This window comes from Pseudonaja textilis, chromosome 3 (genome assembly GCF_049901715.1).
Source record: "Pseudonaja textilis isolate UNSWEBS1 chromosome 3, rPseTex1.2, whole genome shotgun sequence".
NCBI lineage: Eukaryota > Metazoa > Chordata > Lepidosauria > Squamata > Elapidae > Pseudonaja > Pseudonaja textilis.
Window position 1 is genome coordinate 42,686,472 of NC_141992.1, and position 21,403 is coordinate 42,707,874.

General features: G+C 39.0%; 1 protein-coding gene across 1 annotated transcript in view; it reads right to left on the minus strand.

Moving 5' to 3' along the window:
* Positions 1-21,403, minus strand: part of LOC113446113 (complement receptor type 1-like) — a 164,413-nt gene that overhangs the window by 135,121 nt on the left and 7,889 nt on the right. The window contains exons 2-10 of the mRNA XM_087930360.1: positions 20,363-20,478; positions 19,308-19,559; positions 13,322-13,513; positions 12,024-12,120; positions 10,176-10,261; positions 7,720-7,917; positions 6,204-6,386; positions 5,984-6,091; positions 4,990-5,172 (exon numbers count right to left, since the gene is read on the minus strand). Of these exons, the coding sequence (XP_087786486.1) occupies positions 4,990-5,172; positions 5,984-6,091; positions 6,204-6,386; positions 7,720-7,917; positions 10,176-10,261; positions 12,024-12,120; positions 13,322-13,513; positions 19,308-19,559; positions 20,363-20,478 (1,415 nt within the window). The remainder of the gene's footprint in view (positions 1-4,989; positions 5,173-5,983; positions 6,092-6,203; positions 6,387-7,719; positions 7,918-10,175; positions 10,262-12,023; positions 12,121-13,321; positions 13,514-19,307; positions 19,560-20,362; positions 20,479-21,403) is intronic.

A 21,403-nucleotide genomic window follows, 5' to 3' on the forward strand; every position in this document is an offset into this window, starting at 1 on the left:
CCGCGACTGGTTCTCCAGAAATGGTCAGAACCTGCTGAATATCATCTCTGATTGGACAGAATAATTCAAGTTTTGACAACATGAATGAAGGTTTCATCTCTACTTCATTAGAATAAAGGAATCATTTTAGTTAATCTATTTATATAATAATGACATGTATTTAATTACAACCTGTGACTGTACTGAGAATATCTGTAGCCCAGGGTTGACATTTGGGTCATGGTGGTGATGAAGGCAGTAAGATTGCAGTCACCCATTTAGTATGAACAATTAACATGGTGCTTTTCCTCAAATCTGGTGTCTTTCAAATGTATGGGCATCAAGGTAAAGGTTGCTTTTGAATATGGAATGCATTGGAACGTAAGTCAGGTATGGAATGCCTACAACTGATAGACTCTAGACGGAAATGGACTTCTGGTGTAATTTGCCTTTCTAAATTATTGTTATTATATTTAACATAACTACTGGCAGACCATAACTAGACCAAGTATTTAAAAAAACAAGAAGCAGAGGAGATTAAAAATATTATCCATTGCTCAGAAATATTGTCCCTTACTCAGAATACTATATTACCTACTCTATTCTTTTAGCTATCTTCTAGTGTTGCTAAAAAAATGTATCAATTGTCTACCATAATGTGACTTCTTTTGGAAAGGGTGTTACTTTGTTATTAGTATTAGGAGAAGAGAATCACAATGAGTAAAATAATGTATTAAACAGAGTCACATGTAGGGTTCTTGATGTCCTCTGACTTTCGTTTTCTTGTAGACATTTTATTATACTCTAATGGCTTGCTCTGTCAGTGCTCATGGGAGTTGTCTTGGTGGTTTCTTGATCAGGCTGTTGTTTACTCTTAGGTTGTTTATCTGTGTTGGTGCTCTTATACAGCTTATCTTAGAGTAAATTGAAAATATGCAGTCAGGAAAAAATGGATAGGGTCTATGATTCTGGGTATTTCAATCTTGGTGTATATGGTTAGGTTGGGTGTACTGTGTACACACCTGACACAATACATAGCACATCTGACCTAACCAAATACACAAAGAATCATGGATCTTTTCAACTTTTAATACAATTGATAAACTTTCAGTTTAATAGACAAATGTATCAACAAATCAAAGGAACACCCATTGAATCATTGATTTCAGGATGCATAGCTGAGACTGTAATCAACGCCTGGAATCTATAGCACTCCCATGGTACAACCCAAAGTTTGGATCCAGTATGTAGATGGCACTGACAGAGCAAACCACTGCCTTTTGTTTCCAGTTAGCGTTTTTCTTGTAAGTAAGCAGTTCGTGTAGGAATTCTTTTTCTTTTCCTTCTCTTCCCCTCCCCAATTTACCTAAATTATAGTTATTGTTATTCCTAGCATCCTTTGCTAACCGTCCCTTTTTTTAGCTTTCACTTTTTGGACACTGGCTGTATTTGTTTTCAGGAGAGTTGCTGCATTTCCTGCACACCTCAACAATTATACTTTTCTTCTTCCTTCCTTATTGCAACTCTGCCATGACAATTAGGCAGCTGGATATTTTGATTCATTTCAAGCTACCTATCTCTCTGTCCATGACTTTTTGCAGCCTTGGTTTTTAATATATATAATAAATTATTCTTAAGCCAGAGATGACAATTTTGTAAAGATGTAATAACTACCTGATCTCAAAGTTGCCAAACACTGAATAAAGATTATCTATTCATGGAAGGGCAAAAGGAAAAATGATATTTATACTACAGTGGGTATTAAAGGTAATGTGTGCATTCTCACTAGCAGCAGGCAATCAGTTATTCTCCATAGTTTCCTTGTAGCCTTATTAAAGATCTTGAGCAGTGCTTCTGAGTCTTGTGTCAAGACCAGCCAGGTGAGAAGCTAGGTCAAGTAGCAATAAAGATTTCTGATTTAGGGTCAAGTCCTAGTCAAAGGAGTTGGACAGTTGTCACTAGTTTTCTTTAGTAAACTCTACATTGATAACATAATGGATTATTTGTGAATCTAGCAGCAATATTAGAGTCACTGATTTGGTAAATGCACTAATTTTATTTTGTCTTCTATATTAACAATTTTTTAATCAAGTGTGATCATTTCTCCAACTTCATTACCACTCCTGGATTTAATATCTCACCACATATGTTGAGAACTAGAAAGCATATATTTTGTGGGAATATCAAAGAAATAAGGTTTCATGGCAATGATCATTAACAAATCGTTTATCTATCTCTGGTTAGTTGCAGGATATGAAGAATTAGATCCAGTTTTTTTTCAATTATATCCAACCGATCTTCAAGAGACTTCTCTATTTTAAAAAAAGGAAATAATAATTGATCACTTGAAAGAACAACAGAGAGCACATCTCTAAATAAACAGTGGACATTTTGAATTGGGGGAGCCATACAAATTGAAATCAGAAACAAACAAATAAATGAAATGTCTTTTATTCCACATAAGATCATGAATGTCATATGCCAAATTAGCTGAGCCTGAATCTTGGGTGTACCTAAAAATTATTTTTCTTTCATTGCCAAAATGAAAGATTTATATTAGCCTTTCTCCAATTTCTGCTCTTCTTATACTTGAGAAACATTCTTAAAATTTGGGCTTAAGAAGCAGGATCTTATGTACTAAGAGACAGGCATTGTTTTTTAGCAGCTATTAACCTATTCATACCTCTGGAAACATTCAGGATTGTTGTTGTTTTTGTTTATTGTTGTTAACATATGGCATTGTTATATTAGCCAGGGACCACAATGCTATAGCAAAATAGTAGATTTGCTGCCAATTTACCAGCTTTGTTGTAGGAAACACTTGCGTGCTTCCCAAGGTGTGCCAAAGGAGAGCGAGCTGGCTTTGTACCAGAAAGAAAGACAAGCAACTCTTCTTGCAGCAGCATCCAAGCCCCCTCACCTTCCCCAGAGCTGCCTTGCAAATGGGCACCAGAACTGGGAAAGTTCAGACCTAAGAAGCATCAACTCGTCTCCCCACCAAAGTGGTACCTATTTAACTACTCACATAGAACATGCTTTTGAACAATTAAGTGGGAAGAAGCTGAGGCAAGTGATGGGAACTCACCCTGCTGGAGGTGGATTTGCTGGAACAGAGACCATCTCCAGCATCATTAAGCCACTTAGCCACTGCCCCTCATATTAAGGATTTATAAATATATAGTACATAAAAACTGTTGGCAATAAATTTAAATGTAGTTATCTGAGAAACTCAAATACTATTGGCGGACTGTAGGCTTGCCCAGAGACTCTAAAAATATCATTCAATATTTGTAGTCTACAATATTTTTGTGTTGCATACTATGAAAAGGATATTTCTAAATATTACACAGATAAAGTCAAAAGTGTATCTCATCCAAAAGTTTTTCATCAGAAATTTTTTCTAGGTTTCTCTTTGACTACTAACATTTTAACAGATATTGCTAATATTTTTCAAAATTGTTCACAAACTCCAAAAATGGAAAACTTCCTTTCTTAAATGAGAATTATAATGTTTTGAATATAGTTATAGTCATGCGACAAAGAAAGTATACCTGCTTCAGCTACTATTGTTTTACATATCAGAACATACTAAAAATCACCTGGTCCTTAGCAGTTCTTAAAAGTAGGTAAATACAACGTCAGATGAACGACACATGACATATCATACCATGTCATCATTTATTTGCAAAAAGCCAAAAGGGAGAAGAATCTATGTGTGAAAAAGTAAGTATACCCTTACTGCTTCAATATGTCGGAACAGGCTAAGTAGCAACCAGGTATGGCTAATCAAGTGCCCCTGATCAATTGATCATCAGCAAGTGTGACTACCTCTATAAAAGCAAAAAGTTCCAAGTTTCCTGGTCTCCCACATTGAGGTAACTGTTAACACAATGCCAAAGAGTAAAAACATCAGCAATGACCTTAGAGAAGCGATTGTTGCTGCCCATCAATCTAGGAAGGGTTATAAGGCCATTTCCAAATACTTTAAAGTCCATTATTCTACAGTGAGGAAGATAATTCACAAGTTTGCTGGGTCTCTAGTATTGAAGTATGTGTTAACACAATGCCAAGGAGTAATGGCATCAGCAATAACCTTAGAAAAGCAATTGTTGCTGATCCCAAGCACATCAGCAAATTTCCAACAGAATGGCCAAAAAAAAAAAAAAGAACCAAGGTTTACAATGGGCCAGTCAGTCCAAACCTCAACCCAATTGAAATTTATGGCAGGATCTCAAAAGAGCTGTGCATAAACAAAAGTCCACAAAGCTCAAAGAACCGAAGCAATATTGAAAAGAACAGTGGGCTAAAATTCCTCCACAATGATGTGGGAGACTGATAAAGTCACACAGCAAACAATTGTTGCATGTTATTACTGCTAAAAGTGGATCTGCAACTTATTGAATCATATGCCATCACAAATGGCTTCTCGGTTTTGGCTTTGTTTTTGTAACATAAATGAGATTCTATGGAGATTCTCAATCATCTCGGACATGGTTGTCCCAAAGATGCTTTTCAAAAGGTCTTTCTTGTTTTTCTTGCTTTTCTTTCTTTTTTCTTTTTTTTTGGTTTGGAACTGAAGAAGCTTCTTGGATAAGAAGCAGAACGTTTTCAAGAAAAAAATCAAGATAGTCCAGTTGTCTTTTGAAAAGTACCTTTGGGACAAATGATGACATGGTGTAATACAGGGGTGGTATTCAAAAATTTCAGCAACCGGTTCTCTGCCCAGTTGCTGGATGGGCGTGGCCATGGTGGGCATGGCCTACTGGGCCTCCTGCACCATGGTGGGGTGGGCTTTTTCTCCCTCCCCAGGCTCCAGAGGCTTTCCTTGATCCTCCAGGACGGTGAAAATGGCCTCCCCTGGAGAGCTCCAGAGGCTCTCCAGAGGCCAAAAATGGGCCCATTTCCTGACTTCCAGAACTTCCGGGAGGCCCATTTTTCACCCTCCCAGGTTGTGCATCTTTCAAATTTTCAACTCTGGTGTTCAACAAAAATTTAAGAAAAATTACTTACTCTTATCACACCTTGGAACACACGGTTTCCACTGACTATCAGCGTCACATTCAATTAAAGAAGACCCTAACAAAGTGTAGCCAGGATTGCATTCAATTATTATTTTATTCTGATACGTATATGTAGCTTGAAACACACTTGCTATTCTTCCATTTGGGATTCTTGGTCTGTGGCACTTAACCTCTGGAAAAGAAATAAATGTTTAGTTTGCACTAAATACCCAACTGGCTTGATGAGGGGCAAATGAGAAAGTATGCATGATGTTACTGTTATCATGGTGATAATCAAGTGGAGTCAGTAACTCTGTAGGATACTTTGTTTACACTCAGTGCTGCATGGGGGTCCATATTTGTTCCATGGGCAAAAGGGAGATTTATATCTCAGTTTCTTCTGAGACTTCAGCATATGTCATTCTTCTTTCAAAAGGCAAGAAAATACTATGATAGTCTGTTAAATGAAATGAAACATATTCCTCAAGTACGCACAACTCCATAGTTGTAAGCCATTCTGTAGATTAGCTGCACAAGAAAAGGATGGAAAGCAGTTAAGATAACACAGTTGTGGCTATAGGATCTTTCCTCCAAGACCAAACATCTGAACCAGTAGTGACAATCGACTGGTTCTGCCTGGTTCTGGAGAACCGGGAGGAGCGATGAGCAGCAGATTTTGGCCCACCCACCTGCCCAGGCTCCCATACTCACCTTTATCCAATGAATTTGAAGTGCAGCTGCTTTGCGCGGCACAGAATAGTGCTGCGCGGCAGTTGCTGAAGTGACCGGGATTGTGCAGGATTGGAGGAGGCGAGTTAAAACGCTTCTGCGCCTGTGCAAAGTGCGCATTTGTTGCATGAGTGCACACAAAGTGTGTGCACACATGCAAAGCACGCCCACCAAGCCACACCCACCGAACCAGTGGCAACAATATTTGAATTGCACCACCGATCTAAACCCTGAAAAGGGGTTGTGATTAGCAATCCAGTAATGTGATGACTCACCTTCAGTGCCATCTTCTTTTGGTGAAACAGTGCCAGGCTTAGGGGGAATTGGGGGAGTAGAAGGAACAGCAGGTGTGGGGGGTTTGGTTGGTTTGGAAGTGGTAGGGACTACACAAAAAGAGAGGGGAAAATGTTTATGTAGTTTTCTCCAGACCCAGGATGCTCAACTTTAAAGTTTTCAACACTGATGTTGAACAAAGTTTTAAAAAACATTACTTACTCTTATCACACACTGGAAGAGATGGTTTCCATTGACTATCAGCGTTGCATTGAATTGAAGAAGATCCTAACAAAGTGTAGCCAGGATTGCATTCAATCTCTAAATTATCCTGATACGTATATGTAGCTTGAAACACACTTGTCACATTTCCATTTGGGATGCTTGGTCTAGGGCACTTGACCTCTAGAAAAGAAATCAATGTTTAGTTTGCACCAAATATTGCATCAAAAACCAGCTGGCTTCATGAAGGGGAAATGAAAAAGTATGCCATGATATTATCATTACACAAACGCTGTAAGTTATATACTTCTGTCACAGAATAGGAAATAAGGACATAATGGTGGCATGCATGCATATAGTGGCACCACCACATGATGTAATTATGTTTTGCTGCCATAACCAGGGATCTTAAGGCTGGAAGCCATTATTTGCTTAGCTTTGGCCAAAAAGAATAGCTATCTAATACAGCTGCCCCTTGTTTGCAGGATTTGCATGGAACAAGATGAAATGGTCACAAAGCTAATTACCTGCAGCTTCAAATACCTGAACAAAACATGTCAGTTCACAAACTTACACTTGAGCTATAACTATAGTAGTTATAAATAATCTACAAAACACTGATGCAACCAAAAGTCATTGAAGGCAGTTATCAAGTGATTTTAAAGTAATATGAAACCTGATTATTTTTTAAATGACTTGGGTTTAAAGTAAGATTTATTTTCTATGATTAAGGCACATAATCCTCTTGGCATGGGAAATCATCTCGTTAGATTATAAGAAATTGCCCAATGTTTTACCTTAGTACTAGAGGGAAACAAAATTAAATTATTTTTATTGTCCCCTTAACACAGGGCTGTCAAACTCAAGGCCCCGGGGCCGCATCTGGCCCACAGGGTATTAAGATCTGTCCTGCGGGGCCACCTTGAAAATAGGGAAGGACTGGACCGCGGTGCTTTGACTGCCACAACCTCCTGCAATCCTCTGCCAGTGAAAATGGAGTTTGGGAGGGCTGCATGCGAGCTCTGCTTTTGCTGGCAGAGGGTTGCAGGAGACCGTGGCAGCAGAAAATGGAGCTCAGGAGACTGTTTTCACAGGCAGAGCACTCAGACACCACACGCACCACAGACATGAGTGACGTCAAGCTGGCCACGTTCACTCTGACCATGCCCACCCTGGCTCCCTGAGGTCAAACACAACCCTGATGTGGCCATCAATGAAATTGAGTTTGACACTCCTTAACAAATAATATAATAATGCTAATCGAGCTCAAAGGGATAATTACCAAAACGGAATACAAGCAATAGAATAAATTATTCAAACTATGTTTGCATTTCTTTCAATACTCCCCTGTGAGAACTAGTTTCAGATGGATAATTCCTACTTTGTAATCCACAGCAGCCTAATGTTTAACAGACAAGTTTACCAGATTACAACAAAGAAATACTTAACAAATGGGGGGGAAAGGGAAACAATTTTACAGTCTGAAAGTAAAGAAAAGAACATAAAATTCCATTACTTTTGCATTCAGGTGAAGGCAAATTCCACTTTCCATCTATACCATTTTCTGCAACTACACATATAATAGTAGAAACTCCAATAAGGGAGTAATCAGCATCACACCGATAGATTGCTATCCAGCCAACCTCATATACATCTGAAGGACTGGGATCAAATCTTCCATTGGCAATTACAGGAGGACGAGCACAAGGAATACCTGGAGATAAAAAATCAACCCTGATTCAAGTAGGCTAGAATTGTAAAGCATCTGGATGAAAATTACCTACATCGTGGGATAGATGTTTAGCTGCATGAATTAATTACTTCAGTCCATCAGGTAAATACACATCTTTGAAATACGTTCTACTATCAACCAGTCATTGTTCTAGTGCCCAAGACAACATTCCTATGCAAATAAATATCTGCTGTCCATCTCCTGCATGAGATTTCTTGATAACATTCTTTTTATCAAAGTGGGTCTTCCTCATTATGATCTCTTCCGTATGCAAGTCTACACTAGAAAAATTACATTCTGCCTCTAGAAACAATTACCTATCTCTTGACAGAATATAACAAAAATTCTTACTTCATTTGAGAAAAGTAATCTCAACAATCGTATTCCTTTCAACGAAGTACCTATTTTGAAGTAAGTGCTGAAAATGATGGCCACTTTCAGGAGATAGCTATGCAACCCAGAGACAGTTGCCCTCCTTCTCCAACATCAGGGCCAGAGATCTTCCAAAGGTGTGCATAATGCTGATGGGCATGTGGGGAGAGGGCCCAGGGGCTGTGGGATCCAGCAGGGAGGGATTGGGGGAGGGGAGAGAGGCAAGGGGCACCGCATAATTCCTATAGGAGATTGTAAGGATGAATGTGAGGAAGCTGCAGCAGCTGTAACTTTGAAATAGCCCAAGTAGCTTTTGTGGAATCTGTGTAACTTTGAAAAGCCTCTAAGTGACCTGTTGTTAAGCAAGGACTACCTGTAAAACTGAAGAAAGCAGGATTCTGGATATCATTGTTAATGTAGTCTCATGTAACCAAATTTGAACAGTTAGTGCAATGAACCTTACCATTAAAAAGGTATACCTGCATTTGCTTTACTGTGAGCAGAACCCATTAGTTTGGAAGAGCTGATGAAGCAAAATCTCTAGTTGCACACGGTTCTAGTCATATTTAAGGAAACATGAGCAGTAGCCCGTTTCATGGCTTATTCTTCAATCCAGCAACATTGTAATCTGAGGGGAAGGATATAACTAACTATATTGAGGATATTCTACCTTATATTCTTTAAACTGGTTCCAGTAGAGAAGAAGATCAAGCCTAAAGGCCTTTGATGGTGTTATTTAATGACAAAATGAAGCTATGGGGATGGAGGGGCGGGGGGGAGGAAGGAATCATTTATCAATGCTACTCAAATATTATCAGTTTCTATATTGAACTTTACTTTATACTATGAATTGAGGCTCTACAGGTAATATTGCTATCCTGATGCCTGGACAGCAGAAGATGACGAAAAGGTTTAATCTAAGCAAGATGAAGTAACTGCATTAGGAAGCCATCTATTCCCCTGCGGGGGTGGTGGTGGTGTTGTAATTTAGTCCAGGATATTTTATAATCTTCATAATCTGGGGGACACTGCTTGACTCATGGCTCCTCAAGGAGTATATAACAGCTGTGGTTAGTAGAACTATTCTATTCTATTCTATTCTATTCTATTCTATTCTATTCTATTCTATTCTATTCTATTCTATTCTATTCTATTCCGCGTTATATTGTTTGTCAGTTTTAATCTCTCTGGCTCTTCTCACAATCACTAATAAATGCCTTAAAAATCTCTTGGTTGAGCTTTCGCAGAACACTGTCTTTGAAAATCACTGAGAAGGTATAGGTAGTCAAAAATGAAAAAAAAATGCAAATAGTTATGGGTGTATCTCATTTTGTCTATATAACAACAGTTCCTTGAGAGCTGCAGTGGTGATGGGTTTATTCATACTGCTGGTTGTCATCATTAAATAGCTGATAACTGAAGCATCTTCAAAAATGTCTACTCCAATAACCACCTGACCAATGAGATCTGAAGCCAGCCTTCTGTGGAACAGCATTCCCTCCCACCTGAGAGATGAGAATAGCCTCAACCATGAATCTGTTCCTGGAGGTCTTGGGAACTGGAATATTGTTCTCTCTTGTAGTGAATTGTTTGCTTACTAAATGTGATCTACTTTGTAGTATTGCTGCACTTCATGTTACTGCTTTTGTAAGTATTTTATATTTTTCACTTGGTTTAGGGACATTGGATATGAATATCATTCAGATAATGCAGGAAAAAGTTCTGTTGATATGTTTCATTTAGACATACTTATAAATAAGCAAAATTATTCAGCTAAAAGCTGAGCAGACTGAATTTTTGCTATTAGAAAGTTAAAGGTAAAAGCACCAAAAGAAACCTAATAAATTTAAAATAAAGTATCATCTTACTTTCGCAAACTGGAAGCTCTCTATTCCAGTCAACTATGCCTGATTTCAGAACACACTGACGGACAGAACCACCTATTATTCTGAACCTAAAAGGGAAAAAAAACTACCTTTTGGTAAATAAATTATTAAAATTATATAGAATATGTGAGGTTTAGCCATGGATTGTTCAGTTGTAATTTCTTCACAACAATTACAGTTATAATTTTTGCCACCTTAATAAATATTTTATAATTTCATTCCATGTCTTAACATAATGATTTTGAAACAGCATACATATGTCAAATTTACGCCCAAATATTCTACCTTTTTCTCAATCTTGGAAACTGTTTTATTCATAAATTCTATTTGATTTTGCATCTTCATATTTTTATTAACATCTTTGGCTTCTGTTTAATAATCTTAAAACCTGCTAATGTATCAAATTATTTTAATTGAATTGAATTAAAAGGCCAGGCTTGAACTTCAGGTTTGGGGCAGATACTGCACTTTATCCACTGTGCCACAATGGCTCTCTTTCACTCAACAGGCTTAGTCCAAACCAAACCAATTTTATTTTGACGTACAGAAATGTAGGAACCCAGTCAGTATAGTACTCCATGTCTGCTTATTAACAATCCCTAGAAACATTCCAAAATCTGATAAGGTGAACATACCAGAAATGTTCACCTTCAAACCAATGTCAAAGCTTCATATCCAGAGGTGGTATTCTACTGGTTTGGACTGGTTCTATAGAACTGGTCATTATGATTCTGTGCAGTTCAGACAACTGGAAAATCGTGCCACTGGCTGGGCCTGCCCCTCTCCACCCTCCCCTCTCCTCCCTGCCCAGTCAGGCCTTATCACACGTGTACAACATCGTGTGCGTTCCTGACATCACTGAGTGTGTTCTTCCCTGCCCAGTCAGTCATTAAGGTATTTCTTTCCCCCCCCTCCCACCAATCACATGTTCCTATGATCAGCTGTGCCAGGATTCCCCTCGCTGTCTTACTGGTTCGTCCAGGATGATTCCCTGAAGCCCTGGAAGGCAAAAAATGGAGGGGGAGCAGACCCCCCTACCTCCACTCTATTTTTTGTCTTCCTGGGCCCCAGGGAAGCTTCCTGCGAGGAAAAATGCCCCAGGAGGCTTCCCTGAGTCCCAGAAAGCCCCCCAAATGGAGTGTGTGAGGGGGTACTACACGCCCCCCGGCTCCATTTTTTTTTCTTTCCTGAGGCCCAGAATGCCCCAAATCAGAGTATGGGGGGGTGCACCCCCCCGGCTCCATTTTTTCCTTTCTGAGACGCAGGGAAAGCTTTTGGGAGCAAAAAGACCCCACAGGAGGTTAACCTGAGGCCCAGAAGGCACAAATAAATGGGGGGGAGTTGCTGCAAAAAAGCCATGTCCACCCAGTCACCTGGCCACACCCACCTAACCACACCCACAGAACCAGTTGTTAAACAATTTGAATCCCACCCTCTTCATATCCCACCCCTCTACTGCCACTATAAATTACTTTTCCTGCTCCCCATTTCCAAGTAGATATAATAATGTTACACATGTGATTTCACTACCAAGAATGAAGAAGCCATACATGGAAAGATCCTCTGGGGATAGGAACATAGAAAAATGTATGGATATAGGTTAATATGGCCTCTAAATAATTTGATCAGTAAAACTGATCAAAGCAAAAAAAGATGTTTAAGCTGCTTTTGAGATATTTGTATCTTAATGAAGGCATATGAAGACTTATAGTACATATTCACAGTTCAGATTTTTAATATCTGTACTTCCTGAAACAATACATGATTGTCATTTCTCTCTAAACATATTTTACAAAACTAAGTTGCTTCAAGAAATAATCTCTAACTTACCCATAATTGCAACCAAGGATTACTTCCTCTCCAAGTCGCAAGTCATCTGAAGAGACTATTTTGCCATTTTCTATATTTGGAACGGGACATCTCTTTCCTAAAAAGATTGGAACTGATGTTATCATGGGCCTTTGCCATTTTTACAATAAAATGAACATGGAAAATAGTATCTTTCTGGTGACTGAATGACTTGATTAGACTAATCATTGGTCTGCAGAAAATCTTCAATGTGAAAGAAACTTTCACGTTGGGGATTAAACTCAACATGGATGAGAACAGTTCTTCTACATCTCTGAAAGTTAGTGTGCTTCAGATTGCACTGGTTCAAGTTGTGAGCAGTGAGGGGGGAAACGATGGTGAAGCTCATCTGGAGGTGGCAGAGTGTAGGGCAGCTGGGGTAGAGCACAGGGAGATCCAAATGTCAGAGTTGGAGGGAAGACAGATGGTACTGGGGAAGTTGAAATAACCCTCCAGGTTTAAATATGGGTGGGTGGTCAAGAGGTTCTAACAAGCTAGAGATCCCAATTTCATAGGCAACAGTATAAAAACTGGCCACACCAATATTTCTAATTCAGTGAACAAGAGAATCCAAAAAAGTACAAATTATTATTGCCCAGTAGAATGCTTTCAGAATTCTCATAACTCAGTATTCAGGTTTGTCTGAATATAAATCTCTGAAAGTTTGCATGTATTTCATTCAGCATTTTATAAGAGCTTAGGCTAAACATAAATCTAAAAAGATTAAAGGTGTGCAAACATGCTTTTTCTTCTCCCTTGAGTACCATTTTTGTTGAAGGTTTTCTTTAGATAGTATATGTGACCTTGACCTCTTAAATGAGGGCAGAATATACATTTAATAAATGATAAATAAGCAAAAATTCTGATTCATCATAAATGACAATATGAAGAGTAATCTTTGGTTGATTTCTCCTACCATCCATAGTGTTAGCATTACATACATCCTAGGATCCTGGGCCTACTGCCTTCCAAACAGAGAAGCATCTGAATGAAGATGAACAGCTTCAAGGCAGCATAACAATAACTGATGTGCCCTAGTATTTTTAATGAATTCCGGTGGCAGAAGAAACCAAGAAACAGCAATTCAGAAACACCCCACCCAAATGCTTGCTAAATTCTCAGGATCCAATAGCCAGATTAATTTTCAGATAATGTTTTATTCAAAATAAATTACAGGATGGAAACTAAAGCTACAACTTTAAATCTGACAATTTTGAAGAACTGAACATATTTCATTCAATATTTCATAGAAGCCACTGGTGTTGACAAAAGATACTCACCTTGACAAAGTGTAGGAAGATCTGACCACTTACTAGTGTCAAGACATGTCATTTTAGGAGTTATTCCAGATATATATTCATAACCTGGGTTGCACTGTAATCTCAGAACAGCTGCAGCTGGATAGGTATCTTCTAGGCCTCCTCCTCCTCTTAGTGAAGAATGGGGAGGTAGAACTGGTCTTGGGCAGTCACCTGTTGGTAAAGAAACATGAGGAAGCTCTGAAGTAAGCAACAGACATGAAGGTTTATTGCAGTACCAAAGCCCAACCATACATAAAATCTTAACCGTAGATTTACTTCCTGAAAGTCTGTCCCAGGTGAAAGACCCTCACTTAATCTTTCAGGTCTTCTAATGATTCATTCATCACCACTGTAACTGAGTCTTCTCTGCTCATTCTGTTGCTGAACATCCTCTTCTTTTTTTCTTTCACTTTTCCGGCATCAGAGCTTTCTTTATAGAGTTACCTCTTCAAAGTACAGTCATGTGAAAAGGAAAGTATGAGTTCTGTAATGTTATGTATCGGGACAGCAAAAGCCATCTAGTCCTTAGCAGTTCTTAATAATAACCACGATAACTATAGATGAACAACAACACATGACATATCACACCATGTTAGCATTTATTTTACAAAAAACGGAGAAGAATCCATGTATGAAAAAGCAAATACACTCTTATTGTTTCCATAGGTAGGAAGAGAGGCTATCAGTCAGGTAGCTCTATTCAAGCACCCTTGATCAATTGATCATCAGCAAGTGTGGCTGCCTCTATAAAAGCTGAAGCTTTAGGAGTTTGCTGGTCTCCAGCATTGAGGTATCTGTTAATAAAATGCCAAACAATGATCTTAGAGAAGGAATTGTTGCTGCCCATCAATCTAGGAAGAATTATAAGGCCATTCCAAACATTCTAAAATGAAGAAGATTATTCACAAGTGGAGAACATTCAAGACAGTTACCAATCTTCCAGGAGTGGACATTGCAGCAATTTCCCCCCAAGATCAGACCATGCAATGCCCAGAGAAATTGCAAGAAATCGAAGAGTTACATTTCACACTATATAGGCCTCAGTATTATGTTAAATTTTCAAATTCATGGCAGTACAATTAGAAGAAGACTGAACAAGTTTGGTTTGTTTGGAAGAGTTGCCAGGGGAAAGCCTCTTCTCTCTAAAAATAAAATGAAAGCGTGGCTTAGGTATGCAAAGTTGCATCTGAACAAATCACAATACTTGTGGAACACTATCCTTTGGACAGATGGAACCAAAGTGGAAATGTTTGGTCATAATGCACAGTGGCACGTTTGGCAAAAACCAAACAGTATATTAACCACACAGTATATTAACACAGACATCTCATACCAACCATTAAGCATGGTGGTGGAGGGGTGATGAATTGTGCTTGTTTTGCTGTCATAGGATCTGTTGGGTATAACATTGATACACCAACTAAGTTTGGGTGAATAAATATATAAAACCAAGGTTTGGGTGTTTGTAACTTGTAGCTTTAAGCACCAAACTGCTTGTAATTAACTAATTAAGGGTGCGGTTACAAACGGCAATAAAAGGCAGTAAGAGAAACGTAATCTCTCTGCTTGATCTCTGCTTGATTTCTGCTTGCTACTGTTTGTTTGCTACTATTTGCTACAACTGTTTGAATACCTGAACGAAAGGACTACTTCATTGATGTGCTGATATCCTGTGAATACTCAGCGTTGTCTTCAAAAGGAAAGGTATCAGAGGAGAAGATATCTTTACAAGCAGATAAGGATATAGAACTGACTAGTACATGGACTAAGTTACTGAATGGATATATTTGTGAATGACATATGGACTGATTGACAATGTTTAAACTCGAATTGGATTAAACAACTATTTAAACTACAAACAGTGTTTGTCATCAGTGTGTGTAAACCCTAGGGCCCTTCCTCTCTCATTTGGCTGCCTGGTTTGACTGCTGCTGCACATTCTGTTTTTTGGGGGTTTGTTCCCAAACACTAACAGGATCTAGGTACCGTGCAGTCATTGAGTTGACCAAAGTATTCTAGAGTCAAATATGAGCAGGGGTGGGCTGCTGGGGGTCCGCAGGGGTTTGGGAGAGCCCCTAGCTAAGATTCTGTGCAGTTTGGAGACCCCACAAATCCCACTCCTGGCTGGCCCCACCCACCCCACCCCGCCCATCCCAGGAGTCCCCACATGGCCAGTTTTGGATGTAGATAAGAGCAGGGCCCATGCGGAGGCTCGGGGAGGGCAAAAAAAATGGCTTTCTAGAAGTTTCGGAAGGCCGGAGATGGGCTCATTTCCGGCTTCTAGAGAGCCTCTGGAGTCTGGGGAGGCCGTTTTTGCCCTCCCAGAGGCTTGAGGAAAGCCTCTGGAGCCCAGGGAGGGCAAAAACACCCCCCCCACATGGTGCAGGAGGCTGACTAGGCCATAGCTACTATGGCCATGCCCACCAGCAACCGGGCAGAGAACCCGTTGCTAAAAATTTTGAAGTCCACCCCTGAATATGAGGCCATTTGTTGGGCAGCTAAAGCTTGGCTGACACTGGGTCACACACCAGGACAAGGATCCCAAGCACACCAGCAAATCTACAAGAGAATGGCTGAAAAAGAAAGTAACCGCAGTGTTGCAATAGCTCGGTCAAAGTCCAGACCTCAATCTGATTGAAATGGTGTTTTGAGACCTCAAGAGAACAGTGGACAAACAAGTACCCACAAATCTCTATGAACTGAAGTAGAGTGGGCCAAAGTTCATCCACAATGATATGAGAGACTGATAAAGTCATGCAGAAAAGAATTATTTCAGGTTATTGCTGCTAAATATGGTTCTATAAACTATTGCATCATAGGGTATTCTTACTTCTTCACACATGGTTTCTCCGTTTTGGCTTTCTTTTTGTAAAATAAATGATGACGTAGTGTAATACGTCATCTGTTATTGATGATCTGAGATATGTATTTATCTACTTTTGAAATAATTGCTAAGGATCAGATGATTTTTACAATGTCCTGATCCATAAAACCATAGAACTCAAAGAGGGTGTACTTACTTTTTCATGACTATATTTGAAATGCAATACTTCAAGGCTGAGCATTTGTGCTTCAACACTCTAGGCTGATTTGTTGATGATCCATTTGTTTGATTTCTTGGCTGTCTATAATATTCTCAGAAGTTTTTAAAATTATTATTTTATTTGTTTTAATTCAATTCGTACCCAACTCCAATGGAATTTGTTTCTGCAACATGAACATCAAAGTTTAAGAGAGTCAATACTCTTTTTCTTCTTGAAAACCAACATTTGCCTCCATAAAAACTGCTGCAACTTCTAACCTAGGTTGGTATGCTCACATAATATTTATGACCATGTTGCATTGTATTGGAATTGTCAATCTCAATTACTGTCATTAAGTGAAGATCATCTGTAATGACTGATGCACCACTACTTACTAGATATAATTATCCATGCAGGATTACTACATTCATGTCAGAAGCATCTGCCAAGGCGCTTCCAACACATGCAGTATTCCATGCAGTAACTGGATTACTTACTGCATGGCACTTCCATGAAGTAACTGGATCAGATGTTGGTTTCTCTGTACATGAATTTTCACCAAATTGAAATATGAAAACTGGTATAGAGCAGAGGTGCTTCAGATGATCATATCTGTTAGAAATTTATCTGGTCTGGTCTGATGGTGGCTTAGCAGAATGTTTGAAAATTAAAGTCCAATTTTGTGTCACTTGCAATGGCTGCTTGTACAATCTGAAGCTCAATTTATCTGTCTGTTATTAACTTTTAAAACTTGAATCTTCACAATTTTGTCAGGCAGGGAACCATGCTCAAAATAGCTCAGGTCAAAATAAAACCTGATTTAAGTAAAAATCAAGTCAATGAATATAGTTGAGACTACAATGTAATACTTTTTCCTTTTTAGTCATAAAAATACAATTTAATGATAATTTTGGATGAGGCTCTGGAGTGTATCCATGCTTTGCATGTGCATCTATGGGCTTTATGTCATGTAGCACACACTAAATATTTAAAAACTGCTTCCAAGCCTGTCTCTTGTCTTAGTTCTGCCTCCTCGATACTTCTTGAGCAGCAGCAATAACTTTAGGCCAGGGGTGTTAAACTTGTGGCCCATGGGCTGGATGTGTCACATGCTGGCCCCGCCCCCACACAGTTTAGTGAGGAGGAAAAAAGTCCTGATACATCATGTGATGCTGCTGTGATGATGCAGGTTTGACACCCTTGTTTTAGGCGGTGGCTTCACTCCTTTTCCACATATGTTTTGACATCCCTTAAGTTCTCCACACAGGCAGAACTTGCACCACAATGAAAACTGTGGGACCCACATATATATTTCATTTATTAGATTTCAAAAAGTGCTCATGGTGGCAAGCACAGCAGGCCCTTCCCCCTATTTTTCTGTACAGCAACAATCCTGTGGATCAAGTTAAGCTCAGTTAGCCCCTTTTCACCAGTAAAAGGTTTTATGCTGAGGAATTCCAAGCCAAGTTGACCTAGGCTCACCTATTCTTTATAAGGGTATCTTAAAATGTTGAATTGAAAGTATATTTCAAGACAGTATTTAGAATGATTCTATATACTTTGCACCCTGGCTATATTATCTGTGGACATTGCCTTCTCTGAATATAGAAATTATGCTGCAGGCAAATATCCCTACATAGTGACTTAAAATATTTTAAATAAACACATAAAATCTCCTGATTCTTATTTCCAGGATTCAGATTCATGTTCTCCAACAGGACTTTAGCCTCTTGGCTTTCAGTTGATGTTTGCAGTCTATTTTTATAGAAACTGATCTTCGGAGAAACAGTTTTCCAAGCCTAAATTTCCCAAGTATAATGGATTTCTCATGGGAACTAGGCTTCTGTATGATGAGTCAAAAATGTGAAAGGGCTTCATGATTTATGCGCTGAGTAACAATTCTGGCTAGTTTGTTTTATGCTCCATTTCTGTGTTTGTTTTCTCGTTAACTGCATTTATCAAGGAGAGTGCTCTAAGTGGATGTAGATAAAAGTCCTACTTCTTAAAACTAGTACAAATACAAATGAGAACAAAAAAATAGGGTAGGTAAAAAATTAAAGCTGCTTGAAAGTAATCTATTAGTTTTCCACTTCTCTTTCTGTAATGCCAGGCTTGGCAAGAAACTGAAGAAAACCCATTGACTTGCCCTTCTGGAATGTCAGGAGAATTTGTACAGGTACTTGGCAAGCTTGACCCTCTTAAAATGAACTCCTCATCAGTGCTTCAAGTGCTAATCTGGGCAGCCTCGAGTAGCAAAGTAGAATGTCATTCCGGCACAACTTGATTTGATCTGATCTGTGTCTTATGAAGAATTAGTAGAGAATTAGTAGAACAAATAAAAGCAGAAGCAGAAAGACATAATGAAATATAGTGCCACAGGGAATAGATAGGCCCATGAAAAGGAAATTTTCTTGCCACCTCCTCTACTTAAAAGCAATAAATATTTAAGCCAATGCTTGTGTTAACCTGGCCCCATTTGTCCATCCTCAAAAGACTTTGTACTTTATTCGGAAGTCAAGTCTGACCTATGATTCTGTCCTGGACTGGTGAACTTGAGCCCATCTTCAAAATGCTGAGAACTGAGTTCTCAATTATATTGACAGGACCAGCATAGAAATAAAGCAGCCCTTTAGCACAAGAGGACACAATTTTAAAATTCAATCCTGTAGCACAAGCGAATACAATTTTAAAATTCCACCCACACTGGAAGGAATTGAGCAGTGAGAAAATGGCTGAAGCTCCAAGCAATGCTAGCCTTGCCCTGCAAAAGAGCCTGGAAAGCATGAAGTAAAGTAAATGTAAAAAGCTGTTAAAAATAAGTGGGACCATGGCTTGAGGAAGCTTCGGTTCTCTTTCAGAAAGTAGTTAACCTCCTGGAAGCCAGGTCAGCCCCTTTTCTTTCAGAAACCAAAAGCAAACCACCAAGAGTACATTTTACTTACTTTGAACTTCAGACAAGGACAGCAGCAGCAACATCCAGGCTAGGAGCCCAGCCTGGTTGCAAGATAATGCTAGCATTGCAGCAGCAGTAGAGAAATCTCTGGTCTTCAGAAGAATTCTGAGAAGAATATTGGCAGCTTCGGACAGAGCAAGAATTTCCACAGCCAAGACCCATATGGCAAAATGTGAGAAAAGGAGTGTCTTTGTTTTCAATAGGCACTTGGTATCTTTTTGTTGGTGAGCCAGAGAACTTCCTGGTTCAGAACAAACAAATACATGTTTTATTTATACAAAGAACTCTAAGGATTAGAAATAAATCCAGGCACAGAGTATGCCAAATTTGTGGTGACATAAATTGACAAGGTGACTCTCAAAATAGACTTCTCAGCAGTGTTTAGAAATAAATGCAAATATGTTTTATGTTTATTCATACAATTTATACATTGCCTAACTGTAATCAAGTCTAGGAAGCTTATACTAACCACAAATCAATTTACAGACAGGTGCAGATCACGTATATCCAGAAAATAAGCCAAACAGAACAACATAGCAACCTCTGGGTGTCAATAGCCAGCCTTCTCTAAGGTCTGGGAGAATTGCCACGTTTCCAATGACTTTCAATGATTGTCAAGGCACTGAGGGGTGTTCCTAAGGGCAGAGGCCAGCACTGAGAATGCACGCTTCCTAGTCCCACTGGATTACATTGTTGGATTGAAACAATCTGGAATGCACCTACTTTGCTAATCTCATTGGATGGGCAGAAGCTATCACATATATGCAGTCCTTCAAATAATCAGACCCTATGCCAGGGATGTCAAACTCGATTTCATGGAGGGCTGCATCATGGCTGTGTTTGACCTCGGGGGGCCAGGGTGAGCATGGCCAGCTTGAAATCACTTGTGTCGGGGGCACCTGTAGTGGCCTGAGCACTCTGCCAGCAAAAAAAAGCTTCCAAGTTCCATTTTCGGCTGCAACGGACTCCTGCAACCCTCTGTCAGTAAAAACAGAGCTTGGGAGGCAATGTCAGTGGCTTAGAACACAGCAAGCCCTTCCATACCCTCAAACCAGATAGCCGGGTTATGGTTATCGGATGTCTGAACAAGATGAACAGAGACAGCGACAACTGGGATGGAGGACACTTGCGAGAAAGGAGTACACAATAACTCTAATTTTCTTGAAATCAACAACAAATTTACAGCAAACTATCAAAAATGTTCTTAGGCCTAGATGTACATACATGGAATTACTGTTTCCAGCATCAGAAAAACTCTGATTTTTCAGTTTTAAAATTTTCCCCCTTAAAATCTTTATCTTCAAGAACATATGCTAGCAATGATATAAAATAAATGGCATGCTTTTCAAATGTCATCATAAAAACATATGATAAGTCATGTGATTTACAGACTACTATGATCAGATTCATTGGATTGAAATTGATTCTTGGATCAATTCATGATTCAGTTGGGAGACAGGAGGATAAAAAAAGTGACATGTTGTTTTGCCAGATTTCTGGTAACCCTAGACAGGTTGAAATGTAATAAACTGCCAAGCAAAGGAGTGTCACTGCTCTCATTCAACAGGCCTATTTATTTTATTTCACTGCTTTTGTTGGTGACCACAGCTTCCTGGTTCATATTTGTTACTTCTATCCCCCTTGCAGGATTCATGCTTAAGCTTTGATTTTCTAAAAAAACCAGATTGATCACAGGGAAGATATTAAGAATATGATCTTTACCCTTTTTTTGCCTGTCATATTGTATATTTGCATTTCGTTGGCAGCTCTAATTCTTTCAACCAACGCTTCTGGATTTAATTGACAGCCCTTTCTTTGTAACTATAAAGTTAGGTAAGTTAGGTAAGATAATGCAAAAGATAACTGATAGCCCTTGAATCACTGATTCCATTTGGGGAATTAATTCAATTTGGTTTAGATGCTCAAACTGTTGAAATGAATCATTTTGGGAAAAACTATTTTTGTACATGTTCAAAATATCTAAATGAGTTTAGTGGCAATCTGGCTGAATCACTGTTAAACTGAATCTCTGTTTTTTGGCATAGGTAGAGTTTTTTTTTAAGCAAATTTTATTGATTTTAAAAA